At 41.5% G+C, this 25,446-nt stretch overlaps 1 protein-coding gene across 1 annotated transcript in view; it reads left to right on the top strand.

Moving 5' to 3' along the window:
- Positions 1-25,446, top strand: part of col25a1 (collagen type XXV alpha 1 chain) — a 159,093-nt gene that overhangs the window by 123,303 nt on the left and 10,344 nt on the right. Inside the window, exons 12-35 of the mRNA XM_085154860.1 lie at positions 322-366; positions 1,177-1,203; positions 3,432-3,476; positions 9,063-9,095; positions 10,910-10,945; positions 12,676-12,720; positions 14,119-14,181; positions 15,287-15,355; positions 16,042-16,086; positions 16,684-16,728; positions 17,203-17,280; positions 17,624-17,647; positions 18,416-18,460; positions 18,587-18,631; positions 19,678-19,758; positions 19,856-19,918; positions 20,342-20,392; positions 21,070-21,096; positions 21,242-21,322; positions 21,662-21,697; positions 22,255-22,308; positions 22,877-22,930; positions 23,058-23,084; positions 23,920-23,973. Coding sequence (XP_085010986.1) covers positions 322-366; positions 1,177-1,203; positions 3,432-3,476; positions 9,063-9,095; positions 10,910-10,945; positions 12,676-12,720; positions 14,119-14,181; positions 15,287-15,355; positions 16,042-16,086; positions 16,684-16,728; positions 17,203-17,280; positions 17,624-17,647; positions 18,416-18,460; positions 18,587-18,631; positions 19,678-19,758; positions 19,856-19,918; positions 20,342-20,392; positions 21,070-21,096; positions 21,242-21,322; positions 21,662-21,697; positions 22,255-22,308; positions 22,877-22,930; positions 23,058-23,084; positions 23,920-23,973 — 1,173 coding nt within the window. The remainder of the gene's footprint in view (positions 1-321; positions 367-1,176; positions 1,204-3,431; positions 3,477-9,062; positions 9,096-10,909; positions 10,946-12,675; positions 12,721-14,118; positions 14,182-15,286; positions 15,356-16,041; positions 16,087-16,683; positions 16,729-17,202; positions 17,281-17,623; positions 17,648-18,415; positions 18,461-18,586; positions 18,632-19,677; positions 19,759-19,855; positions 19,919-20,341; positions 20,393-21,069; positions 21,097-21,241; positions 21,323-21,661; positions 21,698-22,254; positions 22,309-22,876; positions 22,931-23,057; positions 23,085-23,919; positions 23,974-25,446) is intronic.

A 25,446-nucleotide genomic window follows, 5' to 3' on the forward strand; every position in this document is an offset into this window, starting at 1 on the left:
GGGGAATGTCATAGAATTCATAGTGCTGTAGCTGTACATTTACGCTCCTTACAGCAGTTCTGTCAGTGCAGCTGTATCTCACCTGTCTCGTGCTGCATTGCCGACTATCCCGCAAAAGCCCTTTGCACCATACACTCGCTCTTATGTCTCAGGCAATTGTTATCTCAATTTTAAGAAGAAAAATATGCATTTTCTTTTGTTTTGCTTGTTTTTTGTGGGGTGGGGAGTGTAGGGGTCATATCTCCTGACCTTGAATCTTTAGTCGAACTGCTTACACAGCACACTGAGTCAGTCACTGTGTGTATCTTGTGCTGTCCGTAGGGGGATGTTGGCATCCCAGGACTGGACGGTGTTCCAGGAGCCAAGGTCGGGGTGCACACATATTCTGTGTGCTCATATTCTTGTAAAGTCGCTTTTTTCCCCCTTTTTTTTGGATTAACCCTCTGAGGTCAAAGTCATGTTATCCCACCCTGCACTTTGTGAGAGCAGCAGCAAACTTTACAATATCAAACAAAAACAAATACCTGAATCCCAAATATCTGTTGAGATGATCTAAAATATAAGACTCAATGTGAACACTTTTGCTGATATATGGATTATTTTACATAGCTTAACATTATCATTATCACATCAGAACCCTTCCACGTAGCTGCACTGTTAAGATATAGTTCACATTTTTAATACAAACTGAAACAGAGACTCGGTGAGGCTGCGTCTTCCTGCAGGGTCATCTTAATTCAGTCATGTGATTTGGAGATGTCCCTTGACTCCAGAGGGTTAAAGTCACTTGCAATACTTCCCTTATCCTCTCACAGAAGCATCTCCCCCTTTCAGTCATTTTTCATCTTACCTTTTGACCATCAGCCGTTTTGTCCCTTTGTGATTTCATTTTTAATGGTTTTGAAAAACATGCACATACATGTGTTCGTCTTTGATGTAACAGAAAATATATATCGTCCATGACGACTTTAATGCATGGTATAAAAATATGTTGCAATGATAATGCAAGAACGATTTTAAATTTAAGTTCATGTCAGGGTCTGTCTGAGGAAAAAAGCAGTCATAACATTTATAATCAATATGAATTTAACCCCAGATACGATCTGACCCTGTGTGCAATAACCCACCCGAACCCTCATTTTTCTGTCTCTGCTGCTCTGCTTTCCTTCCTAACAGGGTGAAATGGGAGAACGAGGTGAAAAGGTAAGGCGCTAATTTGGATCTTCTGACATTATTGCTAGCGTCAGTCTGTTATCTCGTCACCACGACTGCAGCTCTGCCTTTACATCTCTCAGCTCCAGCTAGTTTTTTTGTTTTTTTTTTAAAGTTGCCTCCCTTCTGTAACTTAGCCACCAGTGAGTCAGTGATTAAGTGAGTCACAAAAACTGCACCCAGCTTCACCGACTCCAGGCCGTGAAGTAAACCTAAGAACAGACCCATAAAACAGCTTCACAGAGGAACAGCAGCTTTATTCCCTCTGTTCTGTAATTGTAATGGTGCCCTTATTTGCTGTTGTTGGACGGCAGCGGGGCGGGAAGTGTGAAACACTGACCGGGATGACAGTGCAGCGGGCTGGAGAGTTGAGTGATGACTTATCGTGTGTGCTTCATCGACCACAAAACTGGCCCTCGGGCAGTCGTTGTCAGCTGGATCAGTTCTGAGCCGAATCAGAGACAGTGTCTCTGTCACTAACACACCTGGCTTGCTGTAAAGATGTGACAGCATCTCCTAGCAATCCCAGTTCACAGCATCGTGTGCATCCTTTACCGCGATGCACAAAGTGCAAATATTTCTTTTTTTAATATGCAGAAATGTTCTAGCCTTAACACGAGAACACGAGCACCCAGTGTGTCAGTTCGTGTTAGTATGAACCTGGTTCTGTGCTTCGTCGACTCCTGGCCGCTTGGCTTTGCCACAATTTCCACGTCTTAAAAATCGTGACCAGTTTTCCAGGGATGCACCTTTTTCAGATCATTTCATCAGGTTGCAGGAGGGTAAAGAGGAAACCGCGTCCAGTTAATTACGCAAATTCTGACAAAATAAACAATTTGTTCTGCAGATTTAATTTTTTTTTATCATTTCCAGTTATATAATCATCCTGAGACTTGTCAGAGCACTAATGGGGTCCTGACCTTCGGGTTTGGAAGAGATGCCATGTGGCAGGCCAGCGCTGCTAGCAAAAACTGCACTTTTTGGCTTTGTCGATTCAACTTATGATAAATTCCTAGATGGAAAAATAAACAGCAGTTTGAAGCATTGAAGCTGTTAAAATAATCTCGTTTTCTTGAAGTTTCTTTTTTTTATTTTTTAATAGCGTAACACAATGAGACACCCTTTGATTTCATATCCTTGGAACTGCAAGGCGTTGTTTGATTCGCGGTCTAATCTTAATATAAAATTATGGGGATTTATTAAAAGTGAAATGACCCTTTCCCTGCCAGGCAGCTTGGCTCAAAGTACTCTGAGGTTTTATTTTCAGAGGAGTCAGACATGTTAACATTAAACACTTGTTTTTCCTCATTAATTAGTCAGCAAGCTAATTAAAAAAGAAAAAAGGCTTCTAACAAAAAGGAAAAGTAGAAAGCTTGTTGCAGTTTTTTAAATATATGTATATATTTTGACATCACAACAGGGATAACTTACAAAGACACTCATGATTGCAAATGATTGTGTTTCCCCATTTAATTTTATTTGATGAAACATGTCATGTTTCACTACATTTACACAGTCGGGATTTATAGCCGTGCTGTGATACGAAATCCACCGATAAAACAAGAGTGTAGCAACATTTTACAGAGTCTGTGAGTCTGTGTGCTTTGAGTTAAGTTCTAACCAGCGTGCTGACATGCTGATGCTGAGCAGATAGATTTACCAGCCTGGTATCGTATGCTAACTGTTGCTATTTAACAGGAAAAACAAAGTACAACTGAGAGCCTGGGAATGCGTGTAGAGTGTGCATTTGAGACATGACAGCCTCGTGGGGGTGTAGAAAAAAAGCTGGCTCACCAGACTTACTCATTTGAAGGTTATTCCAACAACAAGACATTCTCCTTATAAAGAAAACTACCAGTCAAGCCGAGTCATATCGTGGATGGGACGAGCTATGGCATTTGATCCCGGCCGTACAGCTAATATTGCAAAAGTTGGGAGTTAAGAAGTGAAGTTCATCACAGCTCTCAATGCAGTGAGCTTAGGAGCTTCGTGACAGGGCATCACCTAAATATTACATTTATATTTGAACTTCATTTGACGGCTAAGTGATCAAAGTGAAGATAAGGCAGCAGCTTTGCTCCAGTGCAATCACAGAAGAAGAAGCGTGTCCTACTGTGTGCTAAGCTTGTTTAAGCAATCATGTTTCATGTCATGTACTGTCAGCGCTGACTCATTCCTGCGTTCAAGAGACTGAACAGGTTTCTGTGATGTCATTGCAGGGTGATTTGGGTGAGGAGGGACCGAAAGGTGAACCTGGAGAGAAGGTATGTGAAATCCTCTGAGTTTTTGTTCTCTTTTGTTTATGTCTTGGACGCTGCACAGGGAACCAACAGAGAGGCTGTCGGTGGCCAGAAAACAGTAAAAAAAAGTTAAAGTGTAATGTTCAGTAGAAACAGCTGGGGTCAAGGGTCATCAGTTGTACTGTAGTCAAGGCTGCACATAAGCAGTCATCCTGGCACTTGATGTGTCCTTTGTATTTAATGTGGACTTAATTGCTATGCTATGCTGATGCTACATTTTCTGGTCGGATGGTTTCTGCATTAATTTGGTACCATTTATCTTCAAGACAGCTTGTCAAGTTGAGATTCATATCCAACAAAAGGCAGAGCGAAGCTCTGCTGGGCAGATTGTTCAGAACTAAACTAATAGATTCATGTTTCTGTCCAAAAAGCTTTTGTTTTCGGGAAGAGTTTCTTTGCTTTGTATTAGCACACTGACATCATATCCAGAAACACATTATGTTTGCCATGCTGCCTTTGCTCTTATTATTTTCTTTAAGGAGCATTTATGAAAATAGGTCACAGGCTCATTTGTATTGGATGACCTCTGGGCAAAATTTTGGACTTCTTCATAAGTTGTAAAACATTTCAGAAACAAATCAATTATGGATAGAAATGAGCTATTTTTTGGGGGGAAAAATGTTGATTTAGCTTCTCACACTAGAGGGAAACAATAAAGATTCTCCTTGGAGTTGCCAAAGAAGCTGAAAAGCAGTATCTGAGGGCAAAATGCTGTGATGTATTATACGCCAGAGGTGCTTATACAGAGTTAGGTATAAAAACAAAATGTAACCGATAAACCGGCAGCAGACCAGAAGCCATGTACTGAAAATGTCACTGCCAATTTATTGCTGTTCGGTGCAGAAAAACTTTGATAACTTCTCATTTTATGGGCACTGTGGTTTTTAAAACTCGGCAGCCAAGAAAGGACACCATTGGAGGAACAGATGCAGGATATCATCTGTGGAAAATGAGTGAACAAAAAGGAAAAGAGGAGGGCGATAAAACTTTGCAGCTCAAGTGCTGCTTTGATCTAGTTTACCTTGGTGCAATAAAAGGAGAGAAGATGATGGATTTTTGCTTCAGGAGTGAAGAAGAGGAAGATGAATCGAATGACCGCGGGAATTCAGACTTCTGTAGACGATCACCTGCCATTCATTCGGGTGCACACTGATGCGTTTCATCAGCGAAAGGCAGACTACAAATAATTATGATTTCTGCCATGTTTACGATGGATGTGGATTACCTCATCTCAGACTGTCAGCATCAGGACGTAAAAATGAGTGTTTTGTTTAACGTAGCGCACAACATATGGCGAGAGGAATTCGAACCAATAGACATCCAGATGAGTTTACCAGATGTCAGGCACACCGAGGGCTGATTGATTTTCAGTGCAAGTGAAGGGAACGTGTTGCCAAGCAGAGCCCACTGTCATCAGAGTTTTGCATCTGATCACTTTCTCTTTTATGATCGTGTTGTTGCTTCACGGGAGGAAGATGAAACCAGAAAACAGAGGGACATGGGAGGGAAGGAGGGCATCTTTAGTCGTCCATGCCGAAGATGCCAAAGTTAACAATGCACAGCGCGCACTGCGGGGAAAGTGTGGTAATGTGAGGTGAAAGGTGAAGCAGCGAAAGCTTCGGTATGGTGAGAAGAGAGACCTCGGGGAGTGCAGAGAGATGGGGGGAGAGAACTGGTGGTGTAAGCAGTCTGGCTGTGCTTTGCATGATACAAAGGGAGATTGTTTTGACTGTGGGGGACCTGTGAAGTGTGAAAGAGACTAAATGACAGGGCAGATATACTCTGACTGACATGCTCACTCGCTCTTAAGAGCAGGTTAAAAAGCTGACATGCTGAGGACTCCAACAGCTCCAAGTAGTCTTGAGTTTAGTTTCTTGTTTGTATAAGCTCATGTGCAGATAATTTAATTGAATTCCATAGAAATATACCTTGTTTTCCAGGTGTTTATTGAAAACATTGCTGTAAATAAATAATTTGCTACAACTACCTGCTGACAACCGCCATGGAAAGGAGTATGTTCACTAAAATGTTGGAGAGTAGTTGCTATAGGTTGCTGGGTGTAGAGCATCATCCAAAGCAATCGCTAGAAGGTCTTCAATGCAGAACCACATATCTCTATGCAATCAATTTTATTTAGCGACTGGCAGCGACTTAGATCAACCACATGGGAACTGACTGGGGATTGCATATTATTCTCACCTAGAGTTGTCAGGGAGTGGCAACCCCAGGTAATCCCTGACCGGTTGGCAAGTGCAGGTTTCTACGTGTGGCAGGATAAAAATCGGTTGCTGGAGGTGCTCCACCAAAAATCTCCTTGCGGCTGCCTTGGTTGCTAGCAGATTGCCCATAGATTTCATATAGATACCAGTTTGCCTCCAATCAAACTGTAATCAAACTAGTAAAAATTGTAGTCAAACTCGTAGTCAAGTTACCATAGCAGTTAAAGTTTGCCCGAGCTATGAGCAATCACGACCGTCATACGTGCAAACAAGGCAGTCGCAAGAAGGTTTTCATTACAGGACCGTTTCCCTCTATGCAACCAATTTTATCTAGTACTAAAAGCAACCTAGTGCAACCACATGGCAACTGGTTGGGGAATACACATTTTTCCCTAGCAACCGGAGGTTGTAAGGGGGTCACCAGCTTCTCTTTTGGCCTGCATGTGTGGGACTTTAATTTAAATACCGGACAGTCATCAACCACTCAGCAGTTCTTCAGGGAATGCACACTTTTCTTTAGTGACCAGGAGTTACCAATCTCTGTCACTAGCCTCATATATACGAATAGCAAATTATAAAAAGTATCTAATACTGCAAAATGCAATATGGAGGGAAGCATAATCATACTAAAACGTGTGATCATAAGTCATGAGCTAAATGTAGCAGGGGAAAAGTAGTAGGTAATAGGTATGTTAATTGTACATAAGAAAAGCAGCTGTGTAATTATACTCACTTATGTTCACTCACTGTTTAGTATACATTTATATAACACATTACCTGCTCTGTTGCGTCCGTAAGCCATCATTAAGCGTAGAGAGAAATGTTTCTAACAGCCCCTGCATGTCCATTTTTGGCCTCATTTAAAACAAATCATTACCACAGTTAAAAGCTTTAGTTCTAAACCATTTCCTTCTGATGCATTCAGCCTAAGTATTTAAGTAGGTGTGAAATTAACTGTGACTCTTCTTGCTGAAAAAGTTGGACCTCACAAATTGAAAAATTCTTTAAAGTTGTTTTTTTTTTTTTTTAAATACACCAAATCAAACTTTTGATTTTGTTTTGGGAAGTTCCAGGCTTTGAGTGCTTGGCTCTGGCCAGTCTGGCACAGCGGTTGGTATAATTTTTGAATCCTAAGATCCGGTCCAAGCTGTTGTGAACTGGCAGCATTTCAAATACTGGCAAGGCCTCTCTGCCCTGGGAGCCAATCACAATTTGCATTGCCTTACATATATCTTAACTCAGGGACAGGGGGTAATATTTCGCCGGGGCCCGCTGAGTTTGGTCATCACTGCTAATGGCTGTAATGTGGAGTAAGAGTCATATTTTGATGACTGCGGTGGTATTAATTTGTCACAATTCAGCCATGCCTTCATTGCTCAGCGATTAATTCTGCGCTCATCTCATTCCCCAAGCAAACAGCCGGAAAATGGCATGATTTACTAGGCATACATTTTGCGCCCTTCATGCTATTATCTCCAAATGCCAACGGGCAGCGACAGGTCTGGGTGCCTGTGATGAAGTGGAGTTGCGGTGACGGCTCTCCATCTTAGTCTGCTCTGCGGCTAAATCGCACGCTGTAGCCTCACCGTGGTAATTGGCCCAGTTGGGACGTGTCAGCACTCTGCGCCACACCTCAGCACACCTCCCAGCTCCGCCGCTTTTTCCATCTCATACTCCTACATTTGGAAGAGATTAAACTCTCTCTTGGTCGGGGCTCTCGTTCGGCTTCTAGAGCTCGGTGTCACTTGTGTTAGATCGGTCACGCCAGCGAGCTTCTTGCCTCAGCAGCCGAGGAATGAAGGCTCGATCGCTTTTGCAGCATCCTCCTTGTTTTCAGGGCTTTGCTTCACACGGCCGAACTTTACAATCTATTATGCAACGTTTTATTTCTCCGCAGTACGAGCACATTACGATCCTGCTGTGATTAATTATGTGGAAACGGTTAATTATGCTTGCGTATAGCCCACTGATCATGAGCGTCACACTGTAATTTTGTTGTTGTTGTTTTTATTGCTAAAATTGTAACAGTTAAGCACAAACGTGACACCTTTACCCCTGCTGAAAGCAGCAGGTGTGAACCAGCTCTGATTTATATTCAATGAAGACACAAGAAAGTCAGGAAAATGGGCCCCTGTCTCCTTCTTTACTATACATATATTTATATATGTTTTAAGATTAAATAAATCCATGTTGTCTCCTAAGTATTTGGCCAGAAATATTTCTATTTAACTGTGTAAAATGATTTAAAAGCCTTTCTTTTGTCTCCCATGAATTGTAATAATATGAAGGAGCTTTTTTTCTTTATTCTATGCAGTGAGCTGTAAAACTTCATCCATTTAGATCTTGTACCCCAATAAAATATAAAAGAACTTGTGAAAATGTCCACTTATATATATTAAAAAGTGGAATGATGAATTTTTAAGATTGGGATAGAAGCACCCCTGAGTATGCAGCGAAACCCAGCTGTAAACAGTAACGCAGTTTATTGTGTGCAAAAAAAAAAAGCCACAATTAAACATTGCCTTGTGTGCTATGCATCATAATGACTCCCATAAAAAGCTGAGGGCGAGAGGCATTCCTTCAGCAACTTCTGAGCGCGAGGCGTATGTGTAGTGAAACCACAGAGTCCACACCAGAGCTAAAGACCCAGCCTCCTCCTCCCCACTCCTTTTTCCCACCAACCACCCGTAATTAGACTTATTGGCCCCTTGTTTTATGTCTGTTTTTACTGTACACTGCAGTAGTGATGCAGTGCATAGAAAAAAAGGGTCTGGTTTCTTGGTGTCTGGACAGCTTTGCTGGAAAAATGTGATATAAGTAGCTCTGTCTCCTTCTAGTTCTGTGCCATATCTAAGGAGAAGCAATGAACAAAGCTTTCAGTGGTTCCTGTTAGCGTGCCTTCTTAAACACCTTCACCTCCTATACTGCTGTGGATTTCTTCTTATTGTATATAGTGTTAGATTTCACCCTGCATGTCATCACCCCTGCCCAGCTGCAGGGTAAAACTGAAACGATTCCCAGCACCGTAGTCATAAAAATGCTGTCTCCAGCTTTTGTGAAAAGGTACATTCTCTGTTTAGAATAGCAAACAATCTGCTCTTCAAATTGTGTTTTCACCCAGCTTTATCCAGTCAAATGCAGCAGTTGTGAAATTATGCTCCGCATTGTTCGGTAAATGGGTTTCTTTTCTATAAGTCAGCATTTTGTAAATGTAATTGCACAAAAATGTTGACTCCTCACAGACAAGCCCATCGACTATTTTAACAGTCTCTGTCACTTTTTGTTTTGCCTTTTGTGTCTGTCTGACTTTTCTTCTGTGACTCTTTCTTAGGGAGATGCAGGCTCCTCTGCAGCAGGCATCAAGGTGAGAGCTGAGCTAAAGCTTTTTGTTTCACAGACCACTGTCATTGTCCTTGATTTAAGATTTTTAAATGGAAAAATGTAATTCATTAAGATACAAGTTGTGACTGTGTGTGCAAAGCTACAGGTAGTTTATAAATAGGGTTGACTATAGACAGCAGAAAAAGGACAGATGTTCCTGGGTTTGTTAACTATCCTTTGGAGCATTAACATCTGGCATTTTAGCCTTTACCAGCTTGGCTTTTTGGCTTCTGAACTCAATATATTAGCATAACTGGCTGGAGTGCTAGTTTATTAGCTAATGTTAACTAAACTACGCTAAAAAAAAAGCGGTAAAGCATCAAGTGAGTTTAACTTGTTGGATACTGATCTGGTCCGTTAAGTAACAGTGGGGGTTGTTAATCAGTTTCAGCTGCTTTGGTGTTAATGACATTAACAACAGGTGCACTACAGGGGCAACAACGAGACAGGAAACAGGTTTTACAGATAGAGGCCGCTGACAGTTTTCTGACTGTTTTCCCATTAGTTTTGCATTTTGTGTCAATATCGCTGCTGGTAGCGTGAGGGCGATACCTGGACCCTACAGACGTTACACAGATAGTCCAGTTCCTCCAGGATAGCATATTGATATGTGCTATTGATATGTATGGAAGTTTGCTGTGTCTCCCAGCACCATATCAAGAGCATGGAGGAGATTTCAGGAGACATGCAGTTAGTCTAGGAGAGCAGGATAGGGCTGTAAATGGTTCTTAACCCATTATCAGGACCAGTATCTCCTCCTTTGTACAAGGAGGAACAGGATTAGCACTATATAAGGACTGCCAGACCTACAAAATGACCTCTAGCAGACCACTGGTGTAAATGTCTCTGACCAAACAATCAGAAACAGCCTTCATGAGGCTGGCCTGAAGGCCCGACGTCCTCTAGTAGTGCCTGAAACATCGTTCAGCATGACAGGTTTAGTGGTGGATCAGTGATGGTCTGAGGAAGCATATCAATGGAGAGGCATACAGAGCTGTGCAGTCTAGCCAACAACACTCTGACCTTCATTAGGTATCAGGAAGAAATCCTTGGTTCGATTTTCTGAACCAGTGCTGGTGCAGGTGGGCCCAGGTTCCTCCCGGTGCACAACAATGCCCGCCTCAAGTGGTGAGATTTCACAGGCAGTTCCTGGAAGATGAAGGACTTCACTGGCTCCCACACTTACCTCAGCTAAATCAAACAGAACATCTCTGGGACATTATGTTTGTTTCAATGAGAAAATTAGATTTTCTCAGATTGAAGAATTGACAGGAATGCAAAAGGCGAGAGGGGGGGGGGGGGGGGGGGAACATGCGACAAAGGGCCGCGGGTTGGCTGCTCTGAGCCAAAGGGCATATGGGCACCTGCTCAACACAGTGAGCTAAACCGGCGCCCTTCTCACTGAGATTCTGTTAATCTTTTTGAGCAGTATAGTTTACTTACCAGATGAGTGCTAGTCTGTGCTACTTTCATTCATTTTAATTGGATTCAATGAGGAAAAAATGGACTTCCATTAGTAAAGCAATGACACAATAATGAGCTACAGTGTTACTCTAGAACATGAATGAACAGGAATAGGTAAGTGTAGTCAACATGAAAGAAAATAAGATAGCCTTCAGATAGCTATACATACTTCGATCAGGTCTCTTTTTCTGTTACCAATTGAAACTAACTACTAAGATTAAGAACTTATAAAGGACTTTCTGTTAATACATGCAGAACAGAAGTACAGATACTTGGTGGTATTTTGAAATCGGTCACAACGGTTAAATAGAAAACTCTTTACATGTATTACAGGGTGAACCTGGAGAGCCTGGAAGAAGTGGACTAAAGGTAATGACTACACTTTGCTACACCTCATGTCTTTTTAAAACACAGCATAAAGAAAGTAGGACATAATTGCATGTAACAGTCACAGTAGTATGGTTTTAAACATACCGACATATTTTACTCAAAATATAATTCGACCAGTGAATAGTTTTAGGAAACCTGAGTGTATATGAAAGTCTATTTATTTTTCCTCATTGTGCCTGTACACATCTAAACTTTTGCAAATTAGAAAAGCTCAAATATGGACATGCTCATTCAAAACTCAGCCCAACGTTACTGTTTAAATGGCATTAAGAATGCAAATTGACCTTCAGTTCACTTTAATTCAGCTTGATTCTTGTTTAGAGCCAGTGTAGGGTCTCCAGTTTCATACTAACACCTCTGGATATACTAATCTTCTGCATTTTTCTCTTTTTTTGGCTCCTTTTTCTTGTTTCCATGTTTCTGCGTGCATTTCCCTTAGCTCCAACCACAAGGTCACCCTATTCTGCTGTTTCAGTTTTTATTGTTCAAGCGATATTCGCCGCTACAACCTCTGTTCCCGACCGTTGTTTGTTGTAGTGTTTGACATACTTTCCGAGGCAACAATGGCAGCCAGGAGAATGTTGCTGAAGAAACAGCTTTTGTTGAGAAACTAATAAACAGTCACGACGAATAAGAGAACTGAGCCATTGTCCGGCCTTTGACCAGACTTCTGCTGACATTGCACCAATGCCTCATGTAAATTACACTCTCAGTCTCTTTTATCTGTTTAGACAAACTAGTTCCAGGCGACAGAAAGGTTGTTTTTTTAGCAAGTGCCTCTCATTTCCTGCTTTGCTGCTAAGTAAAATTGTGGCCTAACTAACTTTTAATGCTTAATCATATTGTTCGTTTTACATCCTGCTTGTGCTGACACACTTAAAAAAATTGGGTTTTTTCACATAATAATGTCACAAGATTGAGTTGTTGTTTCCCATTTAACATCACCATTGGGTGGCACTCATTTATTCAGCTGTCAACAAGAAGGACTTAATTTTTTATAATGCTTTCATTAACAGCAATCGCAGTTTACAGCCTCCTCTCTGATCCCCCGAGTGCCATTACGATTCATTATTCTTGAGCGGCGCTAATCATTTCTTTTCATATGCCATAAATCTAGTGGTTATAATTTTCCCGTTAAGTCAGAAATTTTTATTTTGAAAGTCTCAAAGACCTCTTGAGTTTTCCACAGTCGAATCAAATGACTGCGTTCTCAGCTTGACAATCACCCAACCTTGATAATAGAAAAATACGCCAACTCTTCCTACGCTGCCAAACTCGGAGGACCTTGAAGCCGTGGCAGCTTTCGCAAACAGCTTTTGCAACTTCAACCCAAAGTATCAGATAATTTTTCCTTCCAGAAACCCCGAACACTTCACACCTGCCCAAACCAATAAAATCCTAGAAATGAAACTCAGTTGCACTTTTTGAAGGGTTGAGTTTTATAACAAGTACTAATCGTGCTGTCAAGCCACGGCTGCATGAGTTGGTCTGAAAGTGCATGTGCAAGTACCTTCTGCTGATGCTTACCACAAGCGAATGACGGTGAAAATACAATTTCTGGACAGCGGGCCGCTTTTCAGAACCACGACAGCTTGATAGACAGAGGAAAACACAAATAGAAAATAAAGCGTAGAGCTTTTCAAACCCAAATGAGGCTTGACTCAGCTTAGCTTGGCTTGGCTGTAACATGTCACACTCTTCTTGTGTAGGGAGAGCCAGGACTTCCAGGGCTGCCTGGACTACCAGGGATAAAGGTAAATGCTTCGCTGTTTTCATCCACCCTCCCATCAGTGTTGTCCCTGTCCGTCAGCTTCGGTCCATCTGTGGTAGAGTACACATCTGGCCTGCTGTCACGCCGTCGTGGTCCGATCTCGCTTCTCCTGCTTTGTGGGGATTCGCGCTTCAGCTTAGCAGCGCGGTAGCTGCTGCGAAGCGAAAGTGAGGAGTTTAGGCGAAATGACAAAACCAAACAGTCTGAGCTTTTGATCTAAACATGCCAGCGTTCAGCAGGAAAACTGTCTCATTAGGATTCGTGAATAACACGGAGGTCCATGAATTAATGATTGAATGCTGCTTAGCAGGCAGACATTTCAGTCGACTTCCTGACGGTGGCAATCAGGAGGCTCAATGTGTCAAAAGTGCTGCTCGTTAAAAAGAGGAAGTTTAACTTTTATTTGATTATTCCGGGGTTTTTCAAGCTACTGTTTTCCCCGTATCGAGAGCAGATGGCGAATCGAAATGCACAAATGGTGCATGTTACAGAAAAGCAGCCAAATCAATGCACTTGAGGACCATTAAGCTTAAAATATAACTGTTGAATGTAAGGAATGCTCACACAGGCATGGAGATGATGGTGCTTGTTATGCCCGTTTTGTTCTTTTCTTTTCATATGCTTGGAACGTGCTGGGCTTGTTAAAAAAAGGCCCTTTCATTTTACACTTTATATACTCCTGTTTTGACTTAAGAGGCCTGTATGCTTGATGGATTCTAACAAAATTATTTTGCTAACGTAGCACTCGGCCTTGCACTTTGTTCTGCTCTCTGCATTCTTTGCTGTTTATCCAATCAAAGTTTAAAGGTTTGAAAGCCAAATGTCCATTGCCTCTCTGAGGGCTTCCAGAGTGCCTGATGTTCTCCAGGTTGCAGATGGTGTAATAATACATTCTGGTTAAGTAATTTCCCAATCAAATGTAATGTAAATCAAACCCAGTGTCGCACTTCATGCTGGACCCTCGCTCCTTATCCGTGAAAGTGCAAATGCAGGAAAATTGCAAGCGTCTCCGTGAGCGGCGCAGACCCTCTTAATCAGAACGCTTCTGCGTGCCCCGATGAGTTCCTAACAAGGTCAGTCGTAACGTCTATTAGGATTCATAAGAGGGAGAGACTCGTTAATATATGAGGAACCAGGGGATAAATTAACCAGCCACTGATAATGTGTGTCTGTGAGTGTGATTTATGCATGAGTGCGTGCTTGTGTGCGTGTGCAAGTGTGCGAGCAGTAAGTGCACGCCTGTCATTATAAATGTGTTTGCTCATGCATCTTGTGTGTGTGTGTTTAGTGCTCATTAGCAGCGCTACATGAGAGACGCCCAGTGGAAAAATTAATAATAGCTGCTCGTGGTTGTGTTTTTGTTTTTGTTTTTTTTGCGCAGGGTGAGCCCGGGTTTCTCGGTCCCCAGGGTGAGCCTGGGCTTCCAGGACTCCCAGGAACTAAGGTGGGTGACTTCAGCTCGTCACTGTGATGTTGTTTATCACAGCGTGGGAGGTATTTTCTGCTCCGAGTGAGACGGTGAATATTACGAGCTGGTAATGATGAGACGCAAACACTTTGACTGATGGTTATCACATCCTATCAGCGCGATTCCTTTGAGTTTCTGTTCTCATTACCCTTCATTATCGCGTCCCCTCAAGCCGATTAAACCTCTGTTGCTTCAAAATGTCACTTGGAAGTGGTCAGAATGAGATAATCCTCTGCCGCTACCTTTGAGTCCTGACATTATCACACTGCGGAGCCAGCGGTGATAATCCAGACATGCAAGAATTATTGCTCGTGCTCATGTCCTTTTGCATCGGGCTGTTTGCAGTGCGCAGATAACTGAGATATATTAGCGTTTCGCTGTCCTCTGGCATATTTCTGCTGCTTAATCAAATGCCAGGCAGAGAGAAGCTAAAAAAAATGGCTTTGTCGAAAAACAATTTGGCTTAATGTTTATTCCATTTGAGACAATCAGCGTTTTACTTGCTTTTTTTGCACACTACACATAATAACATATCAGTAACCGTTTATTATGAAATCCTTACTGAATCGATGCTGCTGGATAATAATTGCGTCCCAATAATTGGTTTTTAAATATCAGTAAGAAGTATTAGACACTGTGAAGCTCGAGTTTTACCACGTCTCCCTCTATTGGCTGTTTTCAGTCAGATCAAAATAAGAAAAAAAGGCACAGTTCAAAATTAAGAACGTGCATTTAAATCATCGACTTTAAGGAAAAGGGTTTCACTTCTTTGTTGTCGATTTCCTCGGCCCTGTCACGTCTCATGTCTGCCTCGTGCTGACTCGGCATCAGTATTTACATTTCGCCGTTTGAATATGTTGAGTAAGCGAGCTCATGAAAAGGCTGAGGAGTCATGCTGAATATGTATGACATGAGGGGAACCGAAGGCGCGCCTCATGTTCAGAAGATGCACCGCGGGCCTTGTGCTGACATTAAAGAGGGAACTCAGCTTTGATCAGCAGTTCTGCGTGACACCTTGTTTTTGTTTTTTTTGCAGGAGAACAATAGTAACTCACCTCGCCTTCTCCTTCTCTTTGCATAGGGTGAGAGAGGTGACCACGGACCACCAGGGAAGGGGGAACGAGGAGAGACGGGACCCGCTGGACCAAAGGTCAGCAAGTGAAGGGCATAAGTGTGCATTCATGCCTGTGCGTACAATATGAATTATTAAAGAAATAAGTCGCTGAAGCGAGGAGTCTTTGGAGCTTTTCAGCTGTTGCTTTGCTGCCATCTAGAGCCTCTTCGATCCAAACACACACGGCAAAGTCATAAATCAGATAAGGCGATGCTTAATCAAGACTTCATGTTCTCTTTTTGTTAAACCTGGCTAAAACATTATAGTCTGTGATAGGTCCATGGCTCTCCCTGGAGTGCGTGTAAAGTAAACCCAGTGTAAATGAGGTTGCCTTTGTTTATGTCTGGTGCTGCCCCTGCAGGTAGCTTAATCTCCAGTCTAAACTTAGACGACACAGAGATCTGGTTCACATCCTATTACATGCCCCAGAAGTGAAACTCATCCTCTGTCACCGACAGAGTTCAAATAAACACGTTCTCCACTTCTTGGCGGTTGCAGCGTATTAAAACCTGGTTATTTTAGTGGAGCTCGCTCACAGGAGGAGTCAGAGAGGATGATGATGTTTCCTTTAGGAAATGTGTTTTTAGAAATGCGTCATTTTCTTTAAACCCATAAAAAGTTTTTAAAAAGGATTTGTTTTATATTCTTCAACTTTATGTGCATGTCTGAAGTACTAAGCGTTAGTATCCTCTTCACCTGTGTGTTTTTTTTAAACGTGGCAGGGTTCACAAGGAGAAGCTGGCACACCTGGCCCTAAAGGGTCAAAGGTTAGTACAGCAGATTTGTTTTGTCTACACTGCATGGGAATTAGTTGATCCTGGGTAAAAGATGTATTTTCCAGTGATCTTGGTTTGTTTTTTTTGTCCTGAGCTGGTAAAAATGTGAAAACACTAAGAACTTAATGATCTTTGTTAAGCGTGTTGTTTATAAAAACAATCAGATTTACAGGTATTAATAAATGTTGGAGGAGTGTTTGAGTTGAATGCAACACACATCAGATTAAATTAACAACATTCAAACGAACTCAGATAAAACAGTCGTACACACAAATTTAAACTCCACAACACGTTAAACTCCTTCAGTGTAACAAGGGCGAAAAGCTGAACTCAGATTTTAATTTATTCTCATTTATAATTAATTTATTCAAGCTTTTATTGCAGCTTTTGAAGCTGTAAAGAACATAGATATTATTTCATCGCCCTTAAAAACAGGTTATAGATACAAAAAGTTGCTATTTCATTCTGTCAAATGCAGGCTGTAAATACTAAAAGGCCTCAGCATCTTTAAAAATGTAAAGTGTGTGGCTGAAGGCGTGACGGCAATGTGCCTTGAGTTCAGTATTTGTTGTTTGTCTTTCATATTAGGGCGAGGGTGGAGATAAAGGAGACTTGGGGCTCATTGGACCAAGGGTAAGCAAGCATATTAAAGATAATCAATGATGCTGTGTGCTGATACGCTAAACCTTTTAATTTCTAATACAGCACTGCAGTTCTAGGATGTGATTAGGATGAGCACATCAGAGTGACAGCTCAGTTTGAGTGTTGGTTTGGAGACAAAATAAAAAGGGAGACAAGGCTGAGATAGTTAGGAGATGTGCAGAAGAGGATATACAGGACAACTGAACAAAGATATTGAGCCACACAAAAGGTTTATGGATGCTGTCAGAACATGCAGAGATTTGGTCTGACAGGAGAAGATGCTAGCAATAGGATGAGGTTGAGGCAGATCTGCTGCCCTTAGAGGTTTGTTATCACCACCAGGGGGCAGTAGTTAAGCCTAGGCAGATTTCTGAAAGGGAGGCACTCTATTGAGCTTGTAATTCTTTGATATGATGTAATCATGTGTGAAATAAAAATGTGTTTAATGGTGTTGGACATGTGCAGGGCCCACCTGGGCAGAAAGGAGAACAAGGTGCCACGGAAATCATCGACTACAACGGAAACATTCAGGAAGCTTTACAGGTCGGTTCCTTAGACGTAAAAGACGAGGGGAAAACGATTCCTTTTTATTTTTGATGCGTCTACCTACCTATGAATGGTTCACCTTCCTCACTGCTTACTTGCCAGATTAAAAAAAGTGAATTATTTGCCTGCATAACATAATGACTAAAAAGGAAAAAATATAAACATGTATAGAAATATAATCCAGTGCAATGCCTTCATTTGAAGCTACTTAGGTTGAGCTCTATAGACGTTGAGGGTGTTCCTGTGCAGAAATGTGCTGACACAAAGGTTTCTTTTCATGTGACCTCTGCAATCTTATCTCTCACCTCTTCCCCACTTCCACTCCTATGGCCTACTGCAGAAGATTACCACTATTACAGTTACGGTAAATAGGCTCTGTGTATTCTGTGTATCGTTTCATCTCCAAAGTGTGATCCATCTATGTCCGAGCATGGGCCCGACCCGGTTTGTGCTGCCCCGTTGTACTTGTCCTCCCTCACCCAGCAACGTTTTTGCTTGACAGTGAATAAAACTGTATTCAGTGCTGCGATTGTGCTTCTCTGTGATCGACCTTACATGCTGCCTGAGCTGCTGGTTGTGTCCTTGAATGTCTATTAAACAGCATTAAGAGGGTTTTCCAAACTCATTCAGTCCTCTTCTTGTCAAAATCGCATCACGTATAGCAGTCAAGAATCCCCAAGGCTGAGGTTTGAGTCAGTAATAGTTTATTCCACCTTCCAACATGTCTACATCTAAAATAAGCATACGGATGTGTAGCCTTGTTTTTCACTAAGAACTACAAACCCCAGAGCAGAAAAATGCAGATGCTTGACAGTGTGAACATTTCACCCTAAATCGGTGTCAGAATGGCAGAATTTATGGTTCAGCTGTCGAAGTCATGCAGCCCTCACATCCTAACATCAAAGTGTGTAACTCTGTCATACATGTTCTCACTGTTGTGACCTCTGCATGTGTTGAGCGTCCTGTTCATGGTTAATACCTGATTCCTAACGTAATTTTTCAGTGTTATGGCCAGTGCCAGTGTTAATTAAAACGTAATTCACAGCATTGTTTCGTAGGTTTCATTACAGCTGTGATGTATTCACGCTTGTGCGCACGTGTTGAAGAGAAATCTGTCTCTCTTTCTGTCCAGGGTCCCCCTGGGCCTCCTGGGCCAACGGGACCACCAGGCATAAAGGTAAATTTCTTATGTGTGTGTGTATGTTTGTTTGATTATGATGTCAAGTGTTGACTTTTACAAGTCACATTATGTAACTTGATAGCTAATTTAGTTTAATTTGTGGTCATAAAAATGTCATATCAGGGGGATCGCGGTCTGCCTGGTCTTCCTGGACTTGATGGAGAAAGAGTAAGTTGATCTTATACATGTGTGTGTATATATATATTTACTTACATTGGTTAACCTTAACATGTGGAGTCAAGAGTAGACGACCTAAGTGTAGACAAACAAAGGCAAAACGGGATTCTTAACAAAAATCGAGCCGTTTTTTTATGTCTGGTATCAAACTACAAAACAAAGGGAAAAAGTGAACCAAGACGAAGCTAAACAATAACTTAAACTGGGAAAGCTAAACGTGAAAAACCCCTAACATGAAACCTGGCCTGGATACATAGTAACATGGCGTGAAACATAGACAACCTGACAGTGAATGCATGACAACAGATCACATAAATACACATGAGGGTGACGAGGGAAGTGGAAACACAGCAGATACACATGAACATGTCGCCACAGAGGAAGCAAAAATTAAACACATTAAACACGGAACACAAGACTTTCAAAATAAAACAGGAGTCGCAGAGACGCAGACTTCAGACGTGCGTTAGGGAAATAGAAACGGGAGATGGGACACGGACATACTAAGAAACGAATACAGAGACCGTGACGGCTGGGGAGAACACATGACAGATGGGGAAGACATGGAACGAGACACAAGGGGAAACATGTAAACCAGAGAAGGAGATAAGACAGAGGGGTAGAGAGCGAGCGACACAGAGGCAAAGACATCTCTGAGACACAAAGGGCGAGGGAGACTTAAGCACAGGGGACGCGACAGTCTCCCACACTGAAGACACGACACTACAACCAACATAGTGGGGAAGACACAGAACTGGGAGTAACATACACAGGGAAACAGAACCGAAAATCAACAGACGTAACTGAACCGTATAAACAAGAAACAAGAAGAAGGATTACCTGCATATTTGTTGACCTCATTATTTGAAATGTCTAATATGACAATCCAGCACAGACAGGACAGTGTCTGTTAGAGAATATCAGGGGAAAAGACAGTTTTTTGTAGCCAGTACTAAACCCATTCTCAATTAATAGCTACAGTGAAAATAGAAATTAATCATTTTGACCTCTTTGGGTAACTTTCTACCCCCTCTTAGGGATACAAAGGCTCTAAAGGAGACATGGGAATGCCCGGAGCTTCAGGGGAGAAAGGAGCAACTGGTTTACCTGGCTTACCTGTAAGAAGACTCTGATAAATGCCTCTGAAACTTTTACCTTCTCAGCCTGTCATTCGGCAGACACAATGTGGATCTCATGAAACTTTTGTTCCTCTAGGGTGTCAATGGAATGAAAGGGGATAAAGGAGATGCAGGACTCCCAGGTCCTCAAGGTCCTTCTGTAAGTTAGACTAAAATATAGTAACAACAATATTTAAAAAGAGAGTGCAGTGATGTAAGAGGTGGACACTCAGATTTCTACAGCTGACCCAGTTCCATACGCATTTCTGGGAGTTCCTTTCTCAAGGTGCAAAATATCGGGATCAAAATAATCAAATAAAGTGTGCAACCTGATTTACTTGCTGCTAATTGTACCAAAAGCATGTCTTATATTTTGCACTTGATACTCAAATGAAATAATTGCACCTGTGTTTCGAAAATAGTTTCCACTTTTGTACTTTTCCACTTTGTAGCGCTATTTTTGCTCTCACTCTATTTTTTTATCTGCCCTACAAGTCACGCTTTTATTGTGAAATGCAAATAACATGTAATAAATTTGTTGACTCACACTTTTATTATATCATTTCTCTCCTAATGTTTTCAGATAATTGGCCCTCCAGGGCCACCAGGGCCCCATGGATCCCCAGGACCTATGGTCAGTGTGCTGCCCTGAAAACCCCCTTTTTCATTAGTGGACACAAACTACACTTGTATTAGACACACAGCATATGCTAATAACCCTAATGACATGTTACATGACAACTCACGACGAACGAAAAGACAACAGCACAGTATCGTCATTACAAATAAATGTCTCAGAAACACAGAAGCTTGCACTGTAGTGCCGTGGTTCCTTCCATCCTTCCTCACACAGTGTCCAGCAGCAGGTTAAAAGTCTACAGCTTCCTTTTAAAAAAATCCCAATATCTTAAGAAGAAGTGGGTATTTGGAGCCACGCTAGCGTTTCCTTCACCTTACATATATAGACTGTCAGTCACTAATTACATTTCCCATCTATCTGCGGCCCAGTCCAGCTTAACTCCTCTTTAATCCCACAGCGGTGTTTGCTTGTATGAAGTCACCAAGGAACAGAGTAAAAATAAAACACAGGGAGCCCTCGTCAGTTTTTCGCTGTGAGCAATTTCACGGTGCTGCGCTTGTTCTACTTTTCATCCATCCCTTCAACGCAGCTTTCACAACAATTTATGTGCAACGGTTCGGGCCACCAGCAGAACATAGAAAAGAAATGTGGGGATAGAAATGAAATATATTCAAAATAATCGAACCAGGTAGTTGTAACCTAATGTGAGCCGCTTTTTAAATGTTTTTCAGGGTCCCCATGGCTTTCCTGGACCAAAGGTAAATATCAACAAAGTGAACATGCAATTCCTTCACGTGTACAATATTAAGCCAAAGTCAGGTTATCTTATAAGTAGTTATTATAAATATTTAGTGAGCCTGAAACGTAAAACAAAAGCATCTCCTGCTTCTCTTTCTTTCTCAGGGTGAACCTGGTTTGCATGGGGCAAAGGGTACTCGAGGAGAACCAGGACACAAAGGGGACCGTGGACCTCTGGGTCTCCCTGTAAGTGAAACCACACACCACAGGGCGTCTTCAGCCAGTCCTGCCCTTTATTTCTTTATTTCTTTACACCATAGAGATCCCTCATTTGTATTGTATTGTGCATTAGTACACACATTTGTATGTGTGTGTTTGTATATGTAAGTGTGCGTGCGTGTGTGTGCGTGTGTGCATCTATAATCCATTTTCTGTGCTCATTTTCATTTGCCTGGGCTGACTACTTTGTAACACACAGTGTAATTTAGTTGTTGTAAACCCTGCCATCAACCTGTCCTAATAACAGTGTTCATCTGGTACTAATCCCGCCTTGTTCATGTCACTCATACCTCCATAACCACACAGGGAGCCTCCGGCTTGGACGGCAAGCCTGGAATTAGGGTGAGTGCCATGTGACCAAGAGGCTTCAGCACCTAACTCGTACAGTATCTACTTCGACAGTATCCCCTCCATACAGTCCCCTCATTCTCCTATTTTTCTTTTTGTTCAGCCATGCCACCTCATACTGTTTATATCATTTTTACCAAAAAAGACAAGTTTTGTTTCCTTTTTTTTTTTTCTTTGAGATTTTTATAGCTCAGAAAAAAGACTGTCCGCACTCACTTCAGCTCAGAGGACTGAGACCATACGCAACACTGTTAGAGCAGGCATTTCAAGGCTCTTGTTTTGTCCCGTGTTGCATTAACTGAGCATTAACACACACTCATACATTAACTGTGTCAGCAGCGTAAATGTCCTTTGTGGCCAATGCACGTCTTACACTTCTGTGTGCTGGTTGTAGGTCAAACCAGGAGTATTATATATATACATGTATAAATATATATGCAGAGGCTATATGTGGCTTTTGCTACCATTTGCATTAACCTTAATTATTCTGAAACACGTGCTTATTCTAACCCAAGGTTGTAAACTCACCATGATAACACTGTTTTCTGCAGGGCATGGATGGGCCTCCAGGTCCTGCTGGTCCAGCTGGGCCGAAGGGGGATATTGTAAGATCAACATTTCATTTCTTATATCTTACTGATGATACTCTGCATTAACGGCAGACCGATATATATAGTGACCGATTATTGGCCGACATTAGATGTTTGTCAATACAGCATCCACTTTTTTATAATGGCCAATAAATTAAAATTAATTATATAAATAAAGGAGAGATTATTCAGCAGCGAGAGTTGCTGTGGTATAGTTTGTCCACCAGAGGGCACTGTGCCATTCCCCTGTTAGCACAGTCATTGGAAGTGCTACATTAACCAACTGATCAGAGTCAAGCAGAGTGTAAATGAGTAATCCATCACTTCAAGTGCCAGGAAAACAAGATTATAAAGTTTACTGTCATGTTATCATAGAAAGGGCTCATAAATAACTGCTTGTAAAAAGTATTCAGGAATTATTGTGTGTCTGAAAGGAAAAATATCGTCTCATTTATCAGATTATCAGAGTTGTAAATCACTAAATATCCATATTGGTGTTAAAAAATCTCATATATCGGTTGGTCCTAATTCATTTAACCTTTTACCTGCCATTGTAAGTACAACACTGATGTATTTAAACTAGGGTGAGAAAGGAGCACCAGGTGAGCCAGGGCCAAGAGGACCCTATGGACTACCTGTGAGTTTGAAATAGTTCAATGTCTACATTTATGTTGTATTTATTGTTACAAAAAATTAAAAAAAGTATTGATACAGTGTGAAATACCTATTTTTGATTATAATACGGCTCATGTCTCTATTTGCAGGGAGCTGCTGGAACACCAGGCTTGGATGTGAGTCTGTTTGACTTTCTTTTAGTTTTGTTCTTAACAAGAAAGTTTGAGGAAAAAAGAATTAGTGATGAAAACAGGAATCAAACAGCTTCTTCTGGTTGAGGAATACTTAGGAAAAAGCTTTAAAATATATATTTTAAATCTCAAAACAAGAAAAAAGTGTAACTCCACAGAATCTGATGCAGCATTATTTAAAATGTCCATAATTTAGTTCCTGAATACGAGTTGTATAGCACCAAATGATATACAGAAAGAAAGCCAACCCATAACTGAAAAATACTTTGTATAACAGAGGAACGCCTCATCAGATCTGCCTCATATGTTCCACATTTTGCAAATCTCCATATCACAAGTTGATAGCATGATATACCATAATAGCATCAGTCATCTCAGGCACTTTTTGTTCATTTGTGCTGCTTTTTGTGGATAATAAGTACTCCTCCTTGCCTGATGCTAATTATCTTATTAGTGAATGATAGAAAGATGGCTGATTGATCTTCTAAAAGTTCTCATACACTGTGTGTTCAATTCAGTAAGTGTTGTTGTGCGTAAATTGGTTACGGTTACTGGTTACGGAGCCCTTTAGAAGTTAACTACATAAATATAATTTTTGTTTTACACCCAGCTATTTCTTCTTCTTTTGGTCTTAAGTTTTAAAGCTTTCAGTTTTAAGTTTGATTGAAAATGTCTTGCTTTTAGCGTTGCAAGGGCAAGATAAGCCTCTTATGTCTGTGCGTGTCAAAGGCGAGCGCGTTCTCGCTGCCGACTCGTCACACGCCGACCTTGGTCGGGACCCCCGTGCGTCAGATTTTAATGTGGAGTTGTGCTTTTACAGGGGTTGCCAGGCTTAAGGGGAGAAAAAGGCGACGTTGGGGAAAGAGGAGAAAAGGTAGATGTAGATATACTGTAACGGCTCATTAATAACTACACAGAAGGCTGATGTCAATGGACAGTGACAGGATGCTTTAGAGCTATAATCTCAATAATAACTGACATTATTAAACCTGCCTACTTTGACTCAGTAGCTGACCACAGTACATTTTAATTTGCTAATTTCATTAGCCATTATTATCCTAATGAGCTTCCTTTACAGATACTGTGAACATGTTTTGCTTGGGCTCAGTCTTTTGTACAGCAGTTGTGCCTCCTCGACAGATGGACTCAAGAGCCAATTAAATAATAGCGTCCTATAACGGCAGTCCTCCATTGCTTAAAGCAGGGGTGTCGAACTCCAGGCCTCGAGGGCCGGTGTCCTGCAGGTTTTTGATCTCACTGTGGGTCAACACACCTGAATCAAATGATAAGTTCATTACCAGGCCTCTGGAGAACTTTAAGACATGTTCAGGAGGTCATTTAGCCATTTAAATCAGCTGTGTTGGATCAAGGACACATCTAACACCTGCAGGACACCGGCCCTTGAGGCCTGGAGTTCAACACCTGTGGCTTAAAGTGTCATCCTCAGTCCTCTCAAACCAGCTTTTGTTCTCCACTTTTGAGTGATTTGCCATCTCATCAAATCCAGTGTCATCTAAGTCATTTAAAGCTGATTTTGATGTATTGGCCCAAACAAGTCCATTGACAACAGGCTCTTAAAATTCCTGCTTATTTATTTTCTGTTGTTTCCACGCATGGACATAAACTTAAAGCATTTCACCTTGAGTTGCTGAGCCTGTTGGTAATCCTTTCCCTGCTTGTGTTTACAGTAGTCTGTAGCTTTCAGTGTTACTCGTGTGTGTCTCTGCACCACTAACAGGCATGATTTGTTCAGTAGATGTCTTTAAGAAACTGTATCCTATATAAAGACGCTTTGCTGCTCCGTGGCGTGTTCTGTGAGTCGTCATGTTTACCGACAATTTCTAACGCACAACAGATTGTAGCGCTGCGCCTCTTTAGTGTATTTGTACAGGTAGCGTCTGATAAGAATCTGGCAGAGTGTGGATGATACACAATAATCAAATACTTACACTTTTAATGAGTTATGGGTGGTAGCTGTGAGTGCTAATAACTTGCATGAACTCAATTCCACTTCAAAGTTTGGGGTGACTTTAAATTCATATTTTATATGTATTTTTCATCATAAATCATTTATTATGTTTAAAGGAATTTCTACACAGGCTCATTTTCAACCACTTCAAACAAATCTATCGTATTAGCTGATGAGGGTTCATCTAACTGATAATGTTTGCATAGCTGAAAACTGTTGTGCTGATTAAAGCAACATATGCTGAAGAGAAATAAAGGCTGAAATAGGCTTCATACATGTACTTCTCCTCCAAGTACAGCAGTTCACTGAGGCCTTCCCAACTCTTATTATTCATGTTCAGGTGTTCTGAGAAGGGAGAAGTACACACATGTTATGAAA

The sequence above is a fragment of the Neolamprologus multifasciatus genome, chromosome 3, assembly GCF_963576455.1.
Source record: "Neolamprologus multifasciatus chromosome 3, fNeoMul1.2, whole genome shotgun sequence".
Taxonomy (NCBI): domain Eukaryota; kingdom Metazoa; phylum Chordata; class Actinopteri; order Cichliformes; family Cichlidae; genus Neolamprologus; species Neolamprologus multifasciatus.